The sequence below is a fragment of the Mesoplodon bidens genome (assembly GCF_964165515.1).
Source record: "Mesoplodon bidens genome assembly, chromosome: 8".
Classification (NCBI taxonomy): domain Eukaryota; kingdom Metazoa; phylum Chordata; class Mammalia; order Artiodactyla; family Ziphiidae; genus Mesoplodon; species Mesoplodon bidens.
Genome location: NC_138165.1, coordinates 105,485,435 through 105,502,185, shown reverse-complemented (window position 1 = coordinate 105,502,185; position 16,751 = coordinate 105,485,435). Strand labels below are relative to the sequence as shown.

Genomic DNA, 16,751 nt, shown 5'->3' with positions numbered 1-16,751 from the left:
ATACTAATTTCCCATTTTATATTATGATAATCTCACAGAAAAGACAATTAAATTTCAGACAATGCTGTGACCCATGCCTTCCGCTGTGCCTGATTATCTAAAATCTACCTTCTCCAAATCCTGCATTTAAAACACTCATCATGTTTTTAACTCTATACACCTCATACTGTTGGAAAAAAACAAAACCCATAATTCTATGTCAGAGAGAAAAATAAAGGATGGGAGAAGGGCATAAAGTTCTGTAAACGTCTTTTCTGTGGTTACTTATCACCTAGGTTATGTCTCTTCCTGTTTTTTTTTTTTTTTTCCCTGTTTTCCTGGATATTGAAATGAAGCTGTACATCAGGGATCAGTTTTAGAGTGTTTTTTTTCCCTTTTCTCTTTCTATGACATTACATTAGCTCTTATGACTTCAACTAGGTATATAATTCCTTCCACGAACTCACTGAGGCCCGATGAATTTTGGAATTCAGAATTTAGAAAGGTGACAAGGTGCACACACCATAAATTATGCAATATCCTCAGTGGAGCGTGGGGGTAATATCCCGTAATCAACCAAATTAATGTTTCTGAAGCAGCAAAAATGAATATTTACTAAATGGGATAAAGGCTATAAATGAGTTCATACTGGCTCAGATTTTACAGCCAAACGAGTCCTTAAAGACAGACAAAACTCTTAGTTTTCAGACCTTTCTGTAAATTGGCATTGCAGATAAAGGGCCATGAACTTATATAATTTATCTGGGCTAGCTCCTATCTCTTTCTTTAGTTCTGATTTTTTTCCTATGCTCTCATCTTATCTCCAACTGACTTGCTATAATCTCAAACTTAACATGCCTAATGTGAAAATTATCTTTATTCTTTTTCAAGATTCCTGGCAATGCTATCATGATTTCCCCACTATCAATAACCCAAGTGATGTTTTCAGCTCCCTCCTCAATCTTATTAGTATTATTTTGTTCATGGTAGTTGGTTGTGCCTTTTCTTTATATTACCACCAACACTTTTAGGGTCCAAATTCCTGTCTTACTTAAGGCAACAGTATGGTAGTACAAATTACTATTTAAAAATGTGTTATGCTGTAAAATGAAACCTTATAATATAAAAGTTCATGCTGATTTATTTTAAAACTGCAAAAGCTGATCAAACTTGGCCAAATATGATCCTACTTCCAAAAAGGGTACATGTCAGTGGTGAGAGAAGCTTCCTTGTAACAGGTCTCAGGCTAGATGATATTAGGCAAGGAGGAGCACAGGATCCCATTCTTACACTTTAATATTTTTATCTGATTCTATATATGATACTTGTTATATACATGTTCAAATAACTGCTAACAGTGGAGTTCATTTAATAAGAAAAACAGAAGATAGATCCTTCATAAAGAGTTGGGTTCTGGAGACAAAGTAACTCCAAGGACCTATAAAAGAACAGTAGTCTAGTTAAATGGTTCTGAACCTCTGGTCTAAGAGCCTTCTAAATTGGGTTTGTAATCACCCAAGGGTGTATGCGTGTTCTGGGGTCTATGTTTGTGAGAGTGAGTGAGCAAGAAACTGGCAGAAGAAAAGCAAAGATGTACTGGAGTTAGTTAAACTAAGACCACAATGTGTAGAGCTTAGTGTTAAGACAGCATTCTGTAAAAGGATGTGAGGTAGATCATGACTGCATAAAAAACATTTCCTTTGGAAATTTCCATTAAAAATCTCACAAAATATCTAAGAAATGTCCCTTCTGTATTCCTTTGAGGAGGGGGTTATAGTCTTGATGAAATTAACACTTGATCTTTAATTTCAAGGCATTTTCATGGACTGGTTTGTAACCTTGTGACTAGGACTCTGTAGCCTTGAGAACTTACTTTTCTCTTCAAGCTTGTTAACAGCTTTTTCTTTTCAGCAATATCACACCACCCCAAAAGAATATCAATTTTTTAAATTTTGGCCACGCCACGTGGCTTGCTGGATCTTAGTTCCTGGAGCAGGGATTGAACCCGTGCCCCCTGCAGTGGACGTGCAAAGTCCCAACCACTGGACCGCCAGGGAATTCCCAGAATATTTATTAGAATAAATAGTTGAAAGGTTTTTGAAACTATACAGCCTACCCTAACCTAACCCCACCCCATTACAAAGTACTCTGCCATTGTTGGTGCAGAGCTTATGGTTATAAAATCAATGAAATCCTACAGCAGAGGATGGGAAGATGGCAAAACATTTGTCATGTTCACAATACATATAACAAGAAAGCAACATGCGAGGTCAAAGTGAATAAGTACCTATATATTACTGTTAGGGGACGTGCATTCCATGGCCAAACTTCCTTCTTTAATGACATTACTCAGTTGGATAACCTCCAGCTGATAAAGCTCAACAGAAGATCAAAAGTAGAAATAAAAGATGCAAAAACTACTCATAACTGCTCTATTTAAAAACAAAAACCAAAAAGAAATGTGGTCTGCTTGAAAAGATGTTTATATTCTAGAAGATACAATATATTAAGTAAGTAATTAAGTATTAAAAGAGGATGAGAAGTTTGATTCTATTTTTGCAATAACCCAATTTTTATAAGTCTTAAAAGTGATTTTAGGGCTTCCCTGGTGGCGCAGTGGTTGACAGTCCACCTGCCGATGCAGGGGACATGGGTTCGTGCCCTGGTCTGGGAAGATCCCACATGCCACGGAGCGGCTGGGCCTGTGAGCCATGGCCGCTGAGCCTGCGCGTCCGAAGGCTGTGCTCCGCAACGGGAGAGGCCACAACAGTGAGAGGCTCGCATACCACACACACACACACACACACAAAAAGTGATTTTAGGAGAGAGTAGGACTAGATTAAAAAAAAAAAAAAAGACAGCAACAAAAATGATAGCAACTGCTCAGAAAAGGAAATTATTAAAGTTCCACAGAATAATCAATGAGTTCTGAAATTTTTTTTCTCCTCCCCCCTAGTCTATCTATTGATACTTTGCTAAAAGTGAATCTGCTTAATGAGGCAGAAGACAGTATACCAGTGGCTTTTTCTGTTGTCAATTTCTTTCACTGTTTCTTATATAGGAGCAGAATTATACAAGGCTGTTAAATGCCCTAACTTTAAATTAAGAATTAAAGATCTGAAATTTCTTCATAAGCTATATACATCTATTAAACATGTTAAACATGGTAATTTTTAGTATATGTAATAAGATTTATGCAATTTCTGTTTCTCAACAAAATGAGAAGTTCTGGGTGAGGTGCCAAGATACATTAGATACCAAAGTCTGAAATGAGGTCTGAGAGACTATCATGAGGAAATTTTAAAACAGATGCCTCAAAATCTGTTATGGGGTCATTCACATGGTATATATGAGGACTTGATTGTATCAATAGAAGGATATGTGAAAAGGATTTCTCTACGGGGAAAACTGGGCTTTATGTCTTTCCCACTAACTCTAAGCCTAGAGATGGGCTTCAGGGAGACCATGTGGTGAGCATGTGGTGAGCCTAGTATGATCAGTGGTCACTGGAAGAAAGAAAACCTTCCTGGAGCCATTTGAAACCCTGCCCAAGGGATCTCCAATGAGGGCAATGACATTCTAACAGAGAATCTGGATGTACTCATTTCTAAACTGAGATTGTATATACTATATAAAGTTTTTATTACCTCAGAAGGATGGATTAAAAAAAAAAATCACAGACCACGTAGTTTGTATCTTGTATCACAGGAACAAGTTATCCTACTGAATAAATTTTAAAAGGACAGCAGGAGGCAAAAATTCAAGTTGATTTTTATGATTTTGTCAACCCATGAGTTCTAATTTTTCAAGTATGGCTATATAACTGAATTAACAAAGTGACCATAAATTTATAAAAAATGCAATCAAAGAGTATTATATACTTAAAGTTTTCCTATTCTCCTACCTCTTTACTTTCTGTGAGTTCAGTGTACACCATATTTGAGGTAGAAATGTCCTCAAAAGAAGATAAGCTATCAAAGAAAAGCCTGAACCAGCTCTCTTCTAGAGAATTTTTTTGTTTGCTCACCTTGGGACAAGTGATTTCAGTCTGCTGGATCATGATGAGAGCCGAAGCTATGAGAGCTCCTTGCCTCACATAGTTCACAGGGTCATTTGTCATTGGTTCTAGCAAATTAATTGCTTCCTGAAAGCATTAAAAAAAAAACTTTTAATAAAGTTTATATAGCTAAATTTTCGATTAGTTACTGTCTTTCTAAGTCAATATTTTCATCCAACATTGTAATCACAAGTTAATTTAAGACTACTTGGATGCAACAGTCAGAACTGAGTATGCTTTAAGTTTCAATATAATTGATGGTAAGTGAAAAGGAAGCTTACAACACAAGTGCTCCTGTCTTGGGGTAAAAGAGATAAAAAAGAAAGCAGAAAAATGAGATTAATGTTTGATAAACACCTATTGTTTTCCAGGTGCCGTGGGAGATATTTTATATATATTATCCATTTAATCCTCTTCATCCTAAAACAACAATAACAGCAATACAAAACAATCTTTATAAACAAAGAAACAGAGTTAGACAGGTAAAGTAAATTGCCAAAAATCACATAAATGTAGCAAACTCAGGCCAGTCTGACTCTAAGTATCCAACTTCCTTCAAATACTAGGGTAAGATAATATCTTAAGATGATTTTGCAAAATCTAATTTAAAAAATTAAATAAATCGAATGTAAATTGAAACAAACAAAAAACAAAGAGAAACAAAACTCCCAAAACAAAAAAGATTTTACCTGCTAGGAGAATGGCAACACAAATTAAGTCAAATACGACTAGAAATGATTCCATGGTTACACTTCCCACATACGGTGGGATTTTCCAAAATGTTTACCAGGATATCCCCAATATCATATTCTTCAGAATACCAGTTCTAGAAAACAGGATTCCTTGATTAAATAAGTTTGGGAGCTCCTGCATACTGTATATCACCCCCTCTTCTGATTCAAAAATGTATCTAGCACACCAAGGGCTCCAGGAGTGTACATATCATAACAAAAGGTTCAAGAAACCTTACTAAAGAAACTACTAGACCTTTGCATAGCCCAGCATCTGTTCATTGTATTTGACCAAGAACTCTTTTGCTCCATATAACTTCTATTACACACCCTGCAGGACCTTTGTTCAGTGCCCCTTACAAGATCCTTAGGTAGGTATAAATTTGGAGGAACAAAGCAATTAGTTTATATGATTATCAAACTTATTTTAATACAGTATGTCATTTCTCAAATGTCCTTTGTTCCAAAGCCAAGTAAAGGAACAATAAATTGAATCCTTTTGCGGGGGGGCATGGGGGGAAGGACTTCAGATTTCCTGTTACGTCGATTTATTTACTTGAGAAAAATCAGAGCAAGAGACTGGTTCAAGATAGTGGAGTGCGCAAGAAGGACGTGCGCTCACTTCCTCTTGAGAGACCACTGGAATCACAACTAACTACTGAACGATCATTGACAGGAAGACACTGGAACTCACCAAAAAAGATACCCCACATCCAAAGACAAAGGAGAAACCACAGTGAGATGGTAGGAGGGGGGCAATCACAGTAAAATCAAATCCCATAACTGCTGGGTGGGTGACTCACAGACTGGAGAACACTTATACCACAGAAGTCCACCCACTGGAGTGAAGGTTCTGAGCCCCACGTCAGGCTTCCCAACCTGGGGGTCCGGCAATGGGAGGAGGAATTCCTAGAGAATCAGACTTTGAAGGCTAGCGGGATCTGACTGCAGGACTTCAACAGGACTGGGGGAAACAGAGACTCCACACTTGGAGGGAACACAAAAAGTAGTGTGTGCACTGGGACCCAGGGGAAGGAGCAGTGACCCCATAGGAGACTGAACCAGACCTACCTGCTTGTGCTGGAGGGTCTCCTGCAGAGGCAGGGGGTGGCTGTGTCTCATCATAAGGACAAGGACACTGGCAGCAGAAGTTCTGGGAAGTACTCCTTGGGTGAGCCCTCCCAGAGTCTGCCATTAGCCCCACCAAAGAGCCAGGTAGGATCCAGTGTTGGGTCACCTCAGGCCAAAAAACCAACAGGGAGGGAACCCAGCCCCTCCATCAGCAGACAAGAGGATTAAAGTTTTACTAAGCTCTGCCCACCACCAGTCCCTCCCATCAGGAAACTTGCACAAGCCTCTTAGACAGCCTCATCCACCAGAGGGCAGACAGAAGCAAGAAGAACTACAGTCCTGAAGACTGGAACAAAAAACACATTCACAGAAAGAGAGACAAGATGAAAAGGCAGAAGGCTATGTACTAGATGAAGGAACAAGATAAAACCCCAGAAAAACAACTAAATGAAGTGGAGATAGGAAACCTTCCAGAAGAAGAACTCAGAATAATGATAGTAAAGATGATCCAGGACCTCAGAAAAACAACGGAGGCAAAGATCGAGAAGATGCAAGAAATGTTTAACAAAGACCTAGAAGAATTAAAGAACAAACAAACAGAGATGAACAATACAATAACTGAAATGAAAAATACACTAGAAGGAATCAATAGCAGAATAACTGAGGCAGAAGAATGGATAAGTGACCTGGAAGACAGAATGGTGGAATTCACTGCTGTGGAACAGAATAAAGAAAAAAGAATGAAACGAAATGAAGACAGCCTAATAGACCTCTGGGACAACATTAAATGCAACAACATTAGCATTATAGGGGTCCTAGAAGGAGAAGAGAGAGAGAAAGGACCAGAGAAAATATTTGAAGAGATTATAGTCGAAAACTTCCCTAACATGGGAAAGGAAATAGCCACCCAAGCCCAGGAAGCAAAGAGAGTCCCAGGCATGATAAACCCAAGGAGAAACATGGCGAGACACATAGTAATCAAACCAACAAAAATTAAAGACAGAAAAATTACTGAAAGCAACAAGGGAAAAATGACAAATAACATGCAAGGGAACTCCCATAAGGTTAACAGCTGATTTCTCAGCAGAAACTCTACAGGCCAGAAGGGAGTGGCATGATATATTTCAAGTGATGAAAGGGAAGAACCTACAACCAAGATTATGCTATCCAGCAAGGATCTCATTCAGATTCGATGGAGAAATCAACAGTTTAAAGACAAGCAAAAGCTAAAAGAATTCAGCACCACCAAACCAGCTCTACAACAAATGCTAAAAGAACTTCTTTAAGTGGGAGACACAAGAGAAGAAAAGGACCTACAAAAACAAACCCCAAACAATTAAGAAAATGGTAACAGGATCATACATATCGATAATTACCTTAAACGTGAATGGATTAAATGCTCCAACCAAAAGACACAGGCTAGTTGAATGGATACAAAACAAGACCCATATATATGCTGTCTACAGGAGACCCACTTCAGAGCTAGGTACACATACAGACTGAAAGTGAGGGGATGGAAAAAGATGTTCCATGCAAATGGAAATCAAAAGAAAGCTGGAGTAGCAATACTCATATCAGATAAAATAGACTTTAAAATAGAGTGTTACAAGAGACAAGGAAGGACACTATATAATGATCAAGGGATCAATCCAAGAAGAAGATATAACAATTATAAATATATATGCACCCAACATAGGAGCACCTCAATACATAAGGCGACTGCTAACAGCTATAAAAGAGGAAATTGACAGTAACACAATAATAGTGGGGGACTTTAACACCTCACTTACACCAATGGACAGATCATCCAAACAGAAAATTAATAAGGAAACACAAGCTTTAAATGACACAATAGACCAGATAGATTTAATTGATATTTATAGGACATTCCATCCCAAAACAGCAGTTTACACTTTCTTCTCAAGTGCACACAGAACATTCTCCAGGACAGATCACATCTTGGGTCACAAAACAAGCCTCAGTAAATTTAAGAAAATTGAAATCATATCAAGCAGCTTTTCTGACCACAACACTATGAGATTAGAAATCAATTACAGGGGAAAAAACGTAAAAAACACAAACACATGGAGGCTAAATAATACGTTACTAAATAAGCAAGAGATCACTGAAGAAATCAAAGAGGAAATCAAAACATACCTAGAGACAAATATGACGATCCAAAACCTATGGGATGCAGCAAAAGCAGTTCTCAGAGGGAAGTTTATAGCTATACAAGCCTACCTCAAGAAACAAGAAAAATCTCAAATAAACAATCTAACCTTACACCTGAAGGAACTAGAGAAAGAAGAACAAACAAAACCCAAAGTTAGCAGAAGGAAAGAAATCATAAAGATCAGAGCAGAAATAAATGAAATAGAAACAAAGAAAACAACAGAAAAGATCAATAAAACTAAAAGCTGGTTCTTTGAGAAGATAAACAAAATTGATAAACCATTAGCCAGACTCATCAAGAAAAAGAGGGAGAGGACTCAAATCAATAAAATTAGAAATGAAAAAGAAGAAGTTACAACAGACACCGCAGAAATACAAAGCATCCTGAGAGACTACAACAAGCAACTCTATGCCAACAAAATGGACAACCTGGAAGAAATGGACAAATTCTTAGAAATGCACAACCTGCCAAGACTGAATCAGGAAGAAATAGAAAATACGAACAGACAAATCACAAGTAATGAAATTGAAACTGTGATTAAAAATCTTCCAACAAACAAAAGTCCAGGACCAGATCACTTCACAGGTGAATTCTATCAAACATGTAGAGAAGAGCTAACACTCATCCTTCTCAAACTCTTCCAGAAAATTGCAGAGGAAGGAACACTCACAAACTCATTCTATGAGGCCACCATCACCCTGATACGAAAACCAAAGATATGACAAAAAAAGAAAATTACAGACCAATATCACTGATGAATATAGATGCAAAATTCCTCAACAAAATACTAGCAAACAGAATCCAACAACACATTAAAAGGATCATACACCATGATCAAGTGGGATTTATCCTGGAGATGCAAAGATTCTTCAATATACACAAATCAATCAATATGATACACCATATTAACAAAATGAAGAATAAAAACCATATGATCATCTCAATAGATGCAGAAAAAGCTTATGACAAAATTCAACACCCATTTATGGTAAAAACTCTTAAGAAAGTGGGCATAGAGGGAAACTACCTCAACATAATAAAGACCATATATGACAAACCTACAGCAAACATCATTCTCAATGGTGAAAAACTGAAAGCATTCCCTCTAAGATCAGGAACAAGACAAGAATGTCCACTCTCGCCACTATTATTCAACATAGTTTTGGAAGTCCTAGCCATGGCAGTCAGAGAAGACAGAGAAACAAAAGGAATCCAAATTGGAAAAGAAGAAGTAAAACTGTCACTGTTTGCAGGTAACATGATACTATACATAGAGAATCCTAAAGATGCTACCAGAAAACTACTAGAGCTAATCAATGAATTTGGTAAAGTTGCAGGATACAAAATTAATGCACAGAAATCTCTTGCGTTCCTATACACTAATGATGAAAAATCTGAAAGACAAATTCAGGAAACACTCCCATTTACCACTGCAACAAAAAGAATAAAATACCTAGGAATAAACCTACCTAGGGAGACAAAAGACCTGTATACAGAAAACTATTAAGACACCGATGAAAGAAATTAAAGATGATACAAACAGATCGAGAGATATACCATATTCTTGGATTGGAGGAATCAATATTGTGAAACTGACTATACTACCTAAAGCAATCTACAGATTCAATGCAATCCCTATCAAATTACCAATGGCATTTTTTACAGAACTAGAACAAAAAAGTCTAAACATTTGTATGGAGACACAAAAGACCCTGAATAGCTAAAGCAGTCTTGAGGGAAAAAAATGGAGCTGGAGGAATCAGACTCTGTGACTTCAGACTATACTACAGAGCTACAGTAACCAAGACAATATGGTACTGGTAGAAAAAGAGAAATATAGATCAATGGAACAGGATAGAAAGCCCAGAGATAAACCCACGCACCTAGGGTCAACTAATCTATGACAAAGGAGGCAAGGATATACAATGGAGAAAAGACAGTCTCTTCAGTAAGTGGTGCTGGGGAAACTGGACAGTTACATGTAAAAGAATGAAATTAGAACACTCCCTAACTCCATACACAAAAATAAACTCAAAATGGATTAGAGACCTAAATCTAAGGACAGACACTATAAAACTCTTAGAGGAAAACATAGGAAGAACACTCTTTGACATAAATCACAGCAAGAGATATTTTGATCTACCTCTTAGAGTAATGGAAATAAAAACAAAAATAAACAAATGGGACCTAATGAAACTTAAAAGCTTTTGCAAAGCAAAGGAAACTACAAACAGGACGAAAAGACAACCCTCATAATGGGAGAAAATATTTGCAAACGAATCAATGGACAAAGGATTAATCTCCAAAATATATAAACTGCTCATGCAGCTCAATATTAAAAACACAAACAACCCAATCAAAAAATGGGCAGAAGACCTAAATAGACATTTCTCCAAAGAAGATATACAGATGGCCAAGAAGCACATGAAAAGCTGCTCAACATCACTAATTATTAGGGAAATGCAAATCAAAACTACAATGAGGTATCACCTCACACCAGTTAGAATGGGCATCGTCAGAAAATCTAGAAACAACAAATGCTGGAGAGGGTGTGGAGAAAAGTGAACCCTCTTGCACTGTTGGTGGGAATGTAAACTGATACAGCCACTATGGAGAACAGTATGGAGGCTCCTTAAAAAACTAAAAATAGAATTACCATATAACCCAGCAATCCCACTACTGGGCATTTACCCAGAGAAAACTGTAATTCAAAAAGACACATGCACCCCAATGTTCATTGTTGCACTGTTTACAATAGTCAGGTCATGGAAGCCACCTAAATGCCCATCAACAGACGAATGGATAAAGAAGATGTGGTACATATATACAATGGAATATTACTCAGCCAAAAAAAGGAACGAAATTGGGTCATTTGTAGAGACGTGGATGGACCCCTAGAGACTGTCATACAGAGTGAAGTAAGTCAGAAAGAAAAACAAATACCGTATATTAACACATATATGTGGAACCTAGAAAAACGGTACAGATGTACTGGTTTGTAGGGCAGAAATAGAGACACAGATGTAGAGAAGAAACATATGGACACTAAGGGGGGAAAGTGGCGGGGGGATGGTGGTGGTGGTGGTGTGATGAATTGGGAGATTGGGATTGACATATATACACCAATATGTAAAAAATAGATAACTAATAAGAACCTGCTGTATAAAAAAATAAAATAAAATTCAAAAATTCAAAAAAGAAAAATCAGAGCGATTAATAGATAATACAAACACCATATAAATGTATTCTTTCTCCTCACTTCCCTGAAAAATGTAGTGCTGTTGTTTAGAAGAGAAAGTTTTGCAAACGTTACTCATATTGTCAATACTGTTCATGAAGTATTCATGATAAAAATATAAGAAAATTTCCAACTTGTAAGTTAAAAGACACTAACTTGGGGCTTCCCTGGTGGCGTAGTGGTTGAGAATCCGCCTGCTGATGCAGGGGACGAGGGTTCGTGCCCCGGCCCAGGAAGATCCCACATGCCGCGGAGCGTCTGGGCCCGTGAGCCATGGCCACTGAGCCTGCGCATCCGGAGCCTGTGCTCCGCAGCGGGAGAGGCCACAACAGTGAGAGGCCCGTGTACCGCAAAAAAGAAGAAAAAAAAAAAAGACACTAACTTGGCCTTTGAGGTATGTGATATGACCTCAAAGATACATTTTAGAATAAATAGGTGTTTCAGGCTTTTAAGAAACAAAATTAATGTGCCAAGCTTCAGACAGATAGGTATTGATACGTAGATCATACAAACTATCTAGAAATAAAGCAGACTTGTTTAGTATGAGTAATGAAGAATATTCATTGAATTAACTTGTCAGATACTGTGTCTCAAAGAACATTTGCTCCTAGATACCATATTAAGTTTAGAATAATCTGGAAAGACAAAAATCTAATTTACATTTAACTTATGAGGTCTGACATAAATGTCTACTAAACACCGGAGGGAGAAAATACTTAGTAAAACATCCATCTATATTTTTCCTTTGTTTATAGAACAGATGTGTCCTAGAAAAAAATGAAGGCCTATTTCTATAAACTGTATTTTATACACACAATGACTTTTCTAATAACACTGAAGATACATTCTCATGTAAGAAATTCTCTTCCAAAAGAAATGAAAACATTTAAAAAACAAAACTGTGAGGACAGAGACCATGTCCAACTTGCTCATCATCATATCCTTAAAATGATCTTCCCTTCATCATTCATTTGACAAATATTTACTGAAACTCTACTATGTGCCAGGTCTGTCTGACTTTAGGTTTTAGCAGTGAACATTCAACATGTTCTCAGGGACCTTACATTTCAGTGGAGAGAAGACAGACAATAAATAAATAGGTGTAAAAATATGTCAGGTGGTGATAAGTGCTATGAAGAAAAATAAAGCAGGGTAAGGAGACAGAATGAGAATACTGGAAGGGCATGTCTATACATTTTTATACAATTCTTGCCACATATAGTGAAAATGCCTATTTTAATTCCTAGCTTCAATAATGTTTTATGTGACTAGAAAAAAATTATTTGTATCCAATACTAATACTCTTTTTTAGAGAAAAAGTCACACAAGTTAAAATCTAATTCCTGGAATCAATCAATAAACTAATAATTATGCTTTGCTTTACTTTAGTTTGGACAAGAGATGATTTTTAAAAAGTAGCTCCTTTCTGATGTAAAGACACTGGGAATATAACCATGTTCTTGTTCTCTCTCTCTCTCTCTCTCTCTCTCTCTCTCTCACACACACACACACACACACATGCCTGTGTGCTATTAAAAGAAAAGTGCACCTTTTGGGGAACTGGCCAAGGTGTGTTCATGTGCTCTATGAAAGGCAAAATGTGGTGATTTATGTTATTGCTGTGAATCAAGAATACTTGTTATTAAAGCATTGGTGCATTTCTTTATGACTCTCATGACAAACTGTTTTCAAATCATCAATGTACCTAACCCAAGTCTTTATTTTGTCACTTTTGTGGGCTTAACAAATACCAGGTTATCTATTATGTTCTTGAGGAGAAAACAGGCAAACAGCAGTTAAATATAAACTTAAAACAAACACACAAAAAAAATCAAACTGAGTTGACTGTGGTGGCCTCAAATAAGAACTTTGATTTCCACAATACTTATTATGCAAATTAAACATGTAAAATAACAATGTAAAATGGCCAGAGTAGCTTTTCAAAGAAAAAATACTATTTCTTCTTTTTAAAGAAATCAATGCTTTCATAAAAAATTCAACAGCATTGTTTTCATTAGAGCCATCCATGTAATGTGGTGGTTTGTTCTTAAACGGCTTTGAGCAATCCAGCATAGTTAAGTGAGGAAGTTCTGGGAAGCTTAACTTGTGAGGCAAGTTAAGTCTTACAGATCACACCACACTTGTATTTTTACAACTGTTACATAAACTTTTCGGCTAGGGAAAACAGTCTGGCGCCAGAAAAGAACTGACCACATTGGCTTTGGCCTTTACCTTGTTTCCTGTACCAGCACAGCAGATGCCCAGGGCCATTGCAGCTCCATAACGCACATGAGGATTGTAACTCTCTGACAACAATGAAACGACACTGGGGCACTGTTCAGGGGTCCTGATGAGAAACAGAGAAAGTGAAGACAGTGTTATAGATAACATATTTTAAATCAAGATGGAAGAATTTTAAACAATTTTTTGAAAGTCATGGGAAGCAACAGAGTTATATTTAACACAGAAGTTGCAGAATTAAAAATCTCCAACAGAATTCTAATTATTGATATTAGAAAGCTATCTTCAACATTCAGAGAATATATGCCAAGAAAGAGGAACATATCAGTGATCCCTCAACCACAGCTCTGCATCACAGCATTACTCATTCCTTGTGTCTTCTCCAGGGTGGGGAACAGCCATGGGAGACGAGGCGGGGTGGGGGGTAGGGGTAATGGGGACGGGGAACGCTGCCCTACGTCCATTCTTGTAACCCCTGCTTACTCTGTGTCTTGTTTCAGAAGACAAAAGTCACTTACAGAGACTCCAAGATGTTTCCAAAGCTGCACAAAAGATTTAAATCTCCCAGTATTACTCTGATTGAATATTAAATTGTTAAATAAGACTTGGTATGAAAAGATTCTGATTTTTTTTTGTTTTCAGCAATTATTTTTGTGTTGATAAGAACAGAGAAATTGTTCTTTTCTCATCTTCTTCCTATTTGCAGCAAATACAGAAGAGAGGACAACCTTGACAAATGAAGTATCTGATCTCATCTTGGAAGGACTATCCTGTCATAGTGGTCACTCCTGAGGCGGCAGCAGGATGGGTGTAGTAACTAGAAGAGAGTGTAAGGGGAGTTTCGGGAAGGCTGGCACTGATGTTGAACTAGGTGCTGGTTACACAGGTGTGTTCAGTTGTGAAAATTCATCAAGCTGTAGGCTAATTATGATCATGTTTTTAGATGTATATTACACTTCAATAAAAACTTAAAAAAGAGACTATTAATATATTACATTTCAATAGAACGTTTTTTTTAAAAAGTATCCTGTTGTGAATGAAAGCAGTTATTACCTACAGACCAATTTAAATCTATAATTCTGTTGAAATTGTCCTCTAGCCTCAACCTCCAGTGAATGGTAAATTCAGATTTCAAATGGGGTAGAGCCAAGTTTATGCAAACTGTCTATAAAGGTGGGATTTCGGGGGAGGGGCAAGATAGGGGTAGGGGATTAAGAGTACAAACTACTACGTATAAAATAAATAAGCTACAAGGATATACTGTACAATACAGGGAATACAGCCCATATTTTATGGTAACTATATATGGAACATAATCTTTTAAAATTGTGAATCACTATGCTGTACATCTGAAACTTATATATTATACATCAACCATACCTCAAAAAAGAAAAAAAGGTAGAACTCTGCTATCACTCTTTCTTGAAAATGTTCTTTCTCAGTTTGATGAAGCTAGTTCCTAGTACAAAAAATCTGTAAACAATCTAGTGGCAACAATACAGAAGAACAGTATAAAGAAAGCAATGTACTAGGAAACAGAAGATCTGGGTTCTAGTCTTAGTTTTGTTAATTTCTTAGTACATGACATTAGGCAAATCATTTAAATTTTCTTTTATGTAACTAGATAATATTTCTTGACTATCATGCAGGAATAATATAAAAACAAATGAGCAAATACACATATGCTTTCAGTTAATGAGTACTTAGGTAAATAACAGTAAGTTATATAAGAAGTAAAAAACCCATGTTCTAGTTCCTGTTTTGCCTCTAAATAGCTGGGATAATTTTAGACAAGGTTCAATTAACCATACACTCTGGGGTCCCTTTTCACATCGGAAAAAGAAGGAATTGGACTAAAAGTTCCATAAGGTCTGTTCCACTTTACAATTCTATGGCTTTTAAAAATGAATCAATCATCAAAGGTTTCAAATCAGTGTTCATTATTACAGGACATTTCATCAATGAGAAATATTCCTATGAAATAAAAATGAGGGTTTCCTTGGTGGTGCAGTGGTTGAGAGTCCGCCTGCCGATACAGGGGACACGGGGTTCGTATCCCGGTCCGGGAAGATCCCACATGCTGCACAGCAGCTGGGCCCGTGAGCCACGGCAAATGAGCCTGCGCTTTCGGAGCTTGTGCTCCGCAACGGGAGAGGCCACAACAGTGAGAGGCCCGTGTACCGCAAAAAAAAAAAAAAAAAAAAGAAAATTTTAAAGGTGGTATCATACCAAAGAGGTTGCTGGAGAATAGTTGACAGCATCGTTGTTTAACTTTTTTCCCCCAATTAATTAATTAATTAATTATTGGCTGCATTGGGTCTTCATTGTTGTGTGCGGGCTTTCTCTAGTTGTGGCGAGCGGGGGCTACTCTTCATTGCAGTGCACGGGCTTCTCAACGCAGTGGTTTCTCTTGCTGTGGAGCATGGGCTCTAGGTGTGCAGGCTTAGTAGTTGTGGCTCACGGGCTCTAGGTGCGCGGGCTCAGCAGTTGTGGTGCACAGGCTTAGTTGCTCTGCAGCATGTGGGATCTTCCTGGACCAGAGCTCAAACCTGTGTCCCCTGCATTGGCAGGGCGGATTCATAACCACTGGGCCAACAGGGAAGCCCAGTTCTGTCCATACTTTGATACTCAAATCCTCTGACAAACTCAAACATCTTATCACATAACAAATTATAACAAATTATAAATAAAACCACTCAAGACTGCACATGTCTCAAGGGTCAAGGATAGAGACTGTGTCTTCTGTACTTAAATTAGCGGCACAGTGCTAGGTACTAAAGATAAAATAATTTTTATTACTTAATAAAAGACAAAGGGAGCCAAACTAAATATATATTTAGAGACTTGACCAACAAGTATTTCCTATTAGGTTCAAGTCCTAAGGGTTAATCACTGGGAAAAATATCAGGCCCTTCCTTGTTCCCCTCCTCATGTAAGTTTTTAACTCAGCTAGATAATCAAAAAAGAGAGAGTTAACAAGTACCTCTGAGTTACTTCATAAGGGCTAATTGAGTATCTTTTAATTTTATGTGCTTTGAAGTTCCCAGTAGGGAGACCATATAAAGGGCTAGGGGAGGCCTACTTTAAAAAGTAAAACACTGAAACAGGTAACTAAGTTCTGATTTGTTGTTTCAATAAAATTTCTTGGTTTGTAGCTAACAGTCATCTTACCAACTTACTATTTGTACAATCTTCCAGAGAGCAGGAATTGTGCAAGGTCATATGCACAAGTCACTACCATACCATATTATCCAACCATAA

General features: G+C 37.4%; 1 protein-coding gene across 1 annotated transcript in view; it reads right to left on the bottom strand.

Moving 5' to 3' along the window:
• Positions 1 to 16,751, bottom strand: part of PSMD1 (proteasome 26S subunit, non-ATPase 1) — a 105,645-nt gene that overhangs the window by 28,191 nt on the left and 60,703 nt on the right. Inside the window, exons 17-18 of the mRNA XM_081242234.1 lie at positions 13,482 to 13,596; positions 4,007 to 4,123 (exon numbers count right to left, since the gene is read on the bottom strand). Coding sequence (XP_081098360.1) covers positions 4,007 to 4,123; positions 13,482 to 13,596 — 232 coding nt within the window. The remainder of the gene's footprint in view (positions 1 to 4,006; positions 4,124 to 13,481; positions 13,597 to 16,751) is intronic.